This window comes from Diadema antillarum, unplaced genomic scaffold (genome assembly GCF_040938485.1).
Source record: "Diadema antillarum isolate AM-2024a unplaced genomic scaffold, OU_Dant_1.0 seq00000014_RagTag, whole genome shotgun sequence".
NCBI lineage: Eukaryota > Metazoa > Echinodermata > Echinoidea > Diadematoida > Diadematidae > Diadema > Diadema antillarum.
In genome coordinates, this window is record NW_027271134.1 from 639,080 (window position 1) to 646,314 (window position 7,235).

The following is a 7,235-nucleotide window of genomic DNA, read 5'->3' on the forward strand; positions in this document are numbered from 1 at the left end:
AGCCGCCATTTTGAATGTCAAAATGGCCGCCATAGCAAACGGTATTTTTATCCATATCTCATTAAGTGAACATTGTACAAGCTTCAAATTTGGTGCAAAATGCATGGTTGTGATGTCAGACACTCTGGTATATCTTTTTTTGATATTGTGGATTGTTTTGATACAATTAGTAGGCTGCCATCTTGAATTTCAAAATGGCCGCCATAGCACACAGTATTTTGAACCATATCTCATACAGTGAGCATTGTAGAAGCTTCAAATTTGGTGCAAAATGCATGGTTGTGATATCAGACACTCTGATGTATCATTTTCTGATATTGTGGACTGTTTTAATACAATTTAAAGGCTGCCATCTTGAAATTCAAAATGGCCGCCATAGCATTTTTACCTGTATCTCATGTTGCAATTATTGTAGAAGCATCAAATTTTCAGTAATGCACATGTTTGTGGTGTCAAATGTTCCAGTACAGCTGTTTCCTATTGTGGATCATTAGATAGGCCACCATCTTGAAATTTAAGATGGTGGCCATAGAAAAACATGTGATACTGTGGCAAGCGCCTTAGATGAATTTGCCAAACTTGTCCTATATAGTTAGACCGAATTCATCTCTTAATTCAAAATGGCCGCCATAAATTCAGACTGTACGGACGAAGTTCCAATGACGTCATCAAGCCATTCTGAGGGGCAAAAACTGTGTGAGGGGGGTGGGGAGGGGAGGGGGTCCCATACCACTACCCATAAGTTTGGGCAAGTCCCATAATAGCCAAGAGGGTATGTGGTTCGCGTACAAGAGATCTGTTTTTGCCTCTCAGGCAAAACATTATTTGGTGTCGTGGAACCTCGTTAATAGTTTTATTTAATCCCAGTTATTATGAGTATTTGTACACAAGCAAGCATTGATACGATTAAAGGTGATCTTCAAAAACTTGATGCTGCCTTGAGAGAATGAAGACAAACAAGGAAAAGTCTCGCAATGGCAAGAAATGCCATGGTCATCCTACCAGACATCCCATTCACAAGCTTGTTTGTTGACCATAAAAAGGAAACAACTCATCAGGGAGCTCATAATTGCTGGATGTATTTCTGGAATAACACAGAATGAATAAGGAATGCCAATGAGTACCGGGTAGGTTTTTCCTGATTGCCCTTGTGTGGGTCATCCTCAATCAAGACTTCCAAGATGCTTACTGCTGTACCATCAATGATTCTAAAACTATTATTACAAAGAGCAATAATAGCTCAGTTCTGTAACACTTCGGATGCATCAGAATTCCTCAACAATTTAGAACACCATCACATGAGGGTAATCTAAAAAATTGCCAATGCATTAAAACTGATGAATGTGGTGTTTGGCTATCAGGTATCCCACATTCAAGGGAAAGGGAAGTTTTCATGTTCTGTACAAAGAATTTGTATCTGAAAGAATTGAAAAAAAAATCAGTCTCGGATACAATAAGAAAGGCCAGACTTTCAGCTCTTGCAATACACCGTGTAAGATTGGATCAAAAGTCATTCAGCTTATAAAGGACCACTTCCTTCTTTAACACTTCTACCGATACAACAGTCTGATAGACCTGTCATTATTCAGTCTTTACTGGACGACGCAATTATCGGAAGTTATAAGTTCTACTGTTGTATAATTCCACAATCACTCTTCATCTCATAATTTTATGGCATTCTCCCCATTCTCACTAACAAAGGTTCATTTTTCATACCCATGCCTTAGAAACCCACAAAACTGAGCCAACTAATCAGCCTGAAAGTTGAAATACTGATCAGTCAATTCCATCTAACAAAGAACGGGGAAAAAAGAAACAAAGGATTCATCAAAGATGCCATGGGAGCTGTCACCCGTCACAAAAAGGAAGCAGATATCCTCATTCCATTGCATGTAGTAGATGCCACTTCAAGAGCAACAGGGAATTTCAGAGATATTGATGATTATTACGTATAGACACTGAAATTTTCATTCTCCTATTGGATCTTTGCTTTACTTTTAATACTGAATCGCATGTTGTCTGCTCCATCACTGGATAAGGAGATGATAAAGTACGATTGACATTGTTGAGAGATTATGTTCTGCAAATTGTTGCGAAAAACAAAGGTCTGTTTGGTCATGCCTTTCATGGCGCAGGCTGAAGTTGAAAATTTGACGATATCTCAAAGAGCAGATGGATCAAGAATTCTCTAAGCCTTGAATCATAAACCTTCACAACCTAATTTGTGCCTCTACTTACAGGGGAATATAATATGCTACATTGTGAGTTATTTCCAGTGGATACTAGTATACATAAACTGTGCAATTAAATGCTTTGAGCTTCCTACACCAACTCTAGCCACAGAATTCATTGTCATGTTCATATGGCAAGAAATACATAAGTCATTGTTTCTGGTAGAATTTAGAACCAATTCTCCCCTGTGTACAGCCCTATACAAGTGCTGTGACTCCAAAAACACATGCAGGGAATGAGCCTAGAAAACATTAACTATTAAAGTAAATTTCCGATAAATTTTCTAGTACACGACTAATATCGTTTATTTAAACTCTACAACCAAATCGTCTGAAATGGGGGCATTTAGTCACTCACACACAGTTATTTATTTTTTAAGTTTTACCCAAATGCAATGCTCTTAAAGGAATGATTCCCATGGCGGCCATTTTGCATTTCAACATGGTAGTGTACCTGCAGGAAGCAGTCCCGCCTATGCAATAATGATATTATTGAAGTGATTGACTTACACATAGGTCCTACATGAAAGCGCTCCAGCATGCTTGAGTTTGCAGGGTAAAGATCTTACAGCACTAATAAATGGGTCGAAACCCATCTTGAATTTCAAGAGTGGCAGCCAATGCGAATAATCCATTATCATAGAATGTATATAATTATGTGTGTGTGTGTGTGTTTGTAAAAGAATGTACAATATACACAACCATAAACACTGATATGCCTAAAAGTTGCTTTTAACCACAGATATTAGCTGAAAAGCAGCCATTTTGAATGATAAAATGGCAGCCTCAAAAATGATCTGCAATTTTAAGAAGGGGATCAAAGTGCATCTGAATGTTCAACATCATAAGGCCAGTTTGTGCCCGAATTGTGAACTGTCTGTATTGTGTACAACAAGAAATATGGGTCAAAATAAATATACATTCTGGTATGGCGGCCATTTTGAATTTCAAGATGACCACCTATGATATCAACATGGACCATCATTTCAGAAAAAAGATGTTTCAGAAAGTCTTATAGCACATGCATGTTCTTTGCCCCAAGTTAGAACCTTACACACTGCATACGATATGTGATATAGGCCCAATTACATTTGCTATGGTGGCCATTTTGAATTTCAAGATGGCCACCAACCAAAATGATCCACCATTTAAAACAAAAATGTTTATATTAGCATGTCTGACACCATAAGCATGCTTTTTGCCCCAAATATACTTTCCATGATGCTTACAACCTGAGATACAGGTAAAAATACATTTAGCTATGGCGGCCATTTTTTATTTCAAGATGGCAGCCCTCAAATTGTATCAAAACAATCTACAATATCATGAAATGGTGTATCAGAATGTCTGACATCATAAACATGCTTTTTGCATCAAATTTTAACCTTCTATGCTGCTCACATTATGAGAACTGGGTCAAAATACAGTTTGCTATGGCGGCCATTTTGAAATTCAAAATGGCCGCTGAAGACGTGGTCGAAAAAAATGGAACCAAAGTTTTTTTGATTCAGCACCCCCAAATTGACCAAGTTAGCTAAAAAAATCAATTTTGGCACGAAAATCTCACGGGATCCAATATTTCGACATAGCAGACCGTACTATTACGTTCAGACAACGAGCCTTAATCTCGAGGTTAAGCTTGTAGTTAGGGACTGTGTAAACGCACTTGTAGTGAGCTAACCTCGAGATTAGCTCAATGTTAAGAGCCACAAGATATCTCAGGGTTAGAGCTGTAACCACAAGCTGCGGGGGGGGAGGGGGGAGGGGGAGGGGGAGGGGGTCCCCACTCGTAGTTAAACACCATTTGGACACAAAAAAACGAACTCAAAGGGGTAGGAGTTTAACCTCAAGGTTTCATAACCTGGAGGTTAGGGCTTGTCATCTGAACGTAACTTAATGTTTCAAAGCTGTTGTTAGTACCATGAATGATTTTGTTCTTCCAGAGAAGAATTGTGTATCCCTTGAGCCATGAAACTCTGCCGTGAATACAGTATGTCATTAATAATTCACTGTGATCCATGCCTTGTGAGAATTCATTGATCCAATTTAGCCAGTTCAAGGTAGTAGTAGTTTAAACACTGAACATCTTCAATCTTCAGATATTTTGATGGGTTTTTACGCCATTTTGTATCTTGTCTTTTCCATCTTCTTGTTGAAGGACAGTGTACTCTTGATAAATATGAACACAATGAAACAAAAGTAACTGATCAGAGGAAATCTGATGAAGAGAGTTTACAGAAATTAAGGAAGTGTAGACCATGTTACAGTGGAACCTCTCTTATCCGGCCTCCCTTTATCCGGATCTCTCTATTATACGGACGCAATCTCGCCGTGATTTTTTTTTTTTTTTTAATAATTACGGAAGGAAAGGGGGATTCCCAACTCCTTGAGAATTCCTATACAAACACACATGAATTACATATTACTTCCAACATGATTAACATACATTACATCAAATTTCCTTCCAAATTGCTTACCTTCAGACATTTTACCATCCCCAAACATCCCCAAATGTAACAATGAAAAGGTTGCAGTATACACATTACTACATGTGGTACTACAATGGGCTACATCAGTACATGTGTATGTATATGTACGTGTAGAAAGCATTGAGTCTCCCGTATCCGGCCAAATCCCTTATCCGGATGAGCCCTGGTCCCGTCTTGTCCGGATACGAGAGGTTCAACTGTAATTGGTTTTCAAACGTGGCGTGCAAGAGGCATCTCAAAATAATTATGTACATAATGTTTGCCTCGTGTGATTTCCCCTGTGTATAGCCCCTCATTTGTTCTATGTGTCCTATCAGAAGTATTGAATCTCTTTTTTTTTTGAAGAATACTGATGTGTGTGTGTGTGTGTGTGTGTGTATGTGTGTATTTGATTCAGCTTTAGAGAGACATTTCGTGCTCATGAATACTTTATTAAAGAAACACACAACCCTAGGGAGACAATTTGTGCTTCCTTAACGTTTTCAACTATAATCCCATTCAATGGCATGTTTTACTGCTGACAACGCTTATCTACACAATGTCTCTATTAAGCTGCATCCAGAGTTATATATATATATGTAATACATGTATGTTTGTATGTATGTATGTATAATGTATGTATGTATGTTTTGTGACTTGGCACAGACATATCAAAGATATCTGTTCATTTCACATCCTCCAAGATTATGGAATCAATACCTTGAAAGAAATTTAAGACAGCAACATCAACCTGTGTGGCAATTTGTGTACAATTTTATGCGCTCTGTTTTTGGAAAAATGGAAAAGGACAATATTTTGTTTTTTATGATAGTGACATTATTGAAATCCACACTGAAGTGTTTAACTAGATACAGTCACAAGTATTACGACTCGATCCGAATCTAAAGATTTTGCTAGTATGGATATGAACATCTCATCAAATAGGTTGATAGTGCTATTTATTCCAAGAAATATTATGAATATTTCAAAATTGCAACAATATCCCCTGGGACAAGCAAATAATCTGGAGATTTTTTATCCCATCATTTAAAACACACATCACAACAGCCCACAGGCAAGGGTCACCAGCTCAGTAGATTTTGGGCATGCACAGTTAGATCGACAAAATTTCACGATTGGGAATTCGCGGCATATTTCAGTCTGTCTGAATGGACCCTGAAAGTCTTGGTATATTGATCCCAATCATTTTGCCTATAGGCCCTATATGTGAATGACACCATTTTAAATAGGGCCATGTGTAGGGAGCAAATATCCTAAGTATTGTTTTTCACCCGTTATCCATCATGTTGTTGGTTGTAGGTTCAATTTGCCTTGTATTTTTTCCATGCTGTGCCATTTTTTATGTACCTGTATGATTAAACCTTTCTTCTAGTCTCTCTATTTATTGTCTTATTTTGATTGTCTCATTTACAGGCTCACATCTACAATGAGCTAGGCTACACATCTGAGAGAAATAAGAGTGCCCTGCTCTTTTGCTCCCTGGATGAGCAATATTCCATCTTTCAGACCTCTGCTCTCCAGATCCTATGGCCAGTTGTGTGATTATTACTACCTGCAGCTCTTTGACAGTGCAATAAATTATTGCCTGAATGTGCTTGCAGAAATTTCAACTGAATGTCATCACTGAAGCAAGAAATCATTGATCATGCATATGAAGAACTACAGTCCATTTTATTTTGTAACTAGGTATACATGTCTAAGCTGCACTCAGTTTTGGTTGTTTACTGATCATACATGCTATTCTGACAACAGAGTACCAGTAGGTTTTCTGTGCACTTTTCTTTCCCAAAAGGAATTACAGTGTATCTGATTTGTTAAAGGAGAGCGCAACCATTTTAAAAATTGAATATGTCAATTGTTTTTGTGACTTAAATCTTTATTTTGCATTTCCCGTGCTTTGTGCCTTATTTCACAAATTTGTGTGGAAGTGAATGCTCATGCAAGGCTGGTGAATTTTTCTGTCTATGGATACAAAGAGAAATAAACTGATATTTGATGGAAATATGTTTAATGGTCATGAAGCTTATTGTGCCTGACATAATGTGAGTCCTTGCTGCTGGAAGCTACTTATGATAACCTGATGTGTACAGTGAACTTGTGTTTAGTAAGACTTCCATAGTTTTGTTAGAAAAATATTTTTATGATGCATGTATGTATACACAGCATTTTGTGTACTGTCTATCCTCCTTCTCACAAAGCACTTTAAATTTGTTATCATTGTTTCAGTATGGATCTCAGTGAATATACACTCTTACACCCTAATATTCTTGGACCTAGACTGATCACATATTGGTCAATTTGTTGGAAAATAATGCAATTTTCACCAGTATAAGTAATTGTTCTATTAGCCTAATTGTATGTTAGTTAAGTGCTAATACATTTCAACACAGAACAACTGGACATCAGTACATCCTTCTCAAATCTGGAAGCAATTCTAATATGGGTGCAAGTTTTGTTGAAACATACTTTAAATTTTGCTAGTTAGGCAAGTTGAGGGGAAGAACTGCCTTGTCAT

The 7,235-nt window shown here is 37.5% G+C and overlaps 1 protein-coding gene across 1 annotated transcript in view; it reads left to right on the top strand.

The window, feature by feature from the left end:
- The window catches only part of LOC139725068 (anaphase-promoting complex subunit 5-like), a 104,497-nt gene extending 97,958 nt beyond the window's left edge, over nt 1–6,539 (top strand). Inside the window, exon 17 of the mRNA XM_071636156.1 lies at nt 6,134–6,539. Coding sequence (XP_071492257.1) covers nt 6,134–6,262 — 129 coding nt within the window. The 3' untranslated portion in view covers nt 6,263–6,539. The remainder of the gene's footprint in view (nt 1–6,133) is intronic.
- Nucleotides 6,540–7,235: the final 696 nt, after the last annotated feature.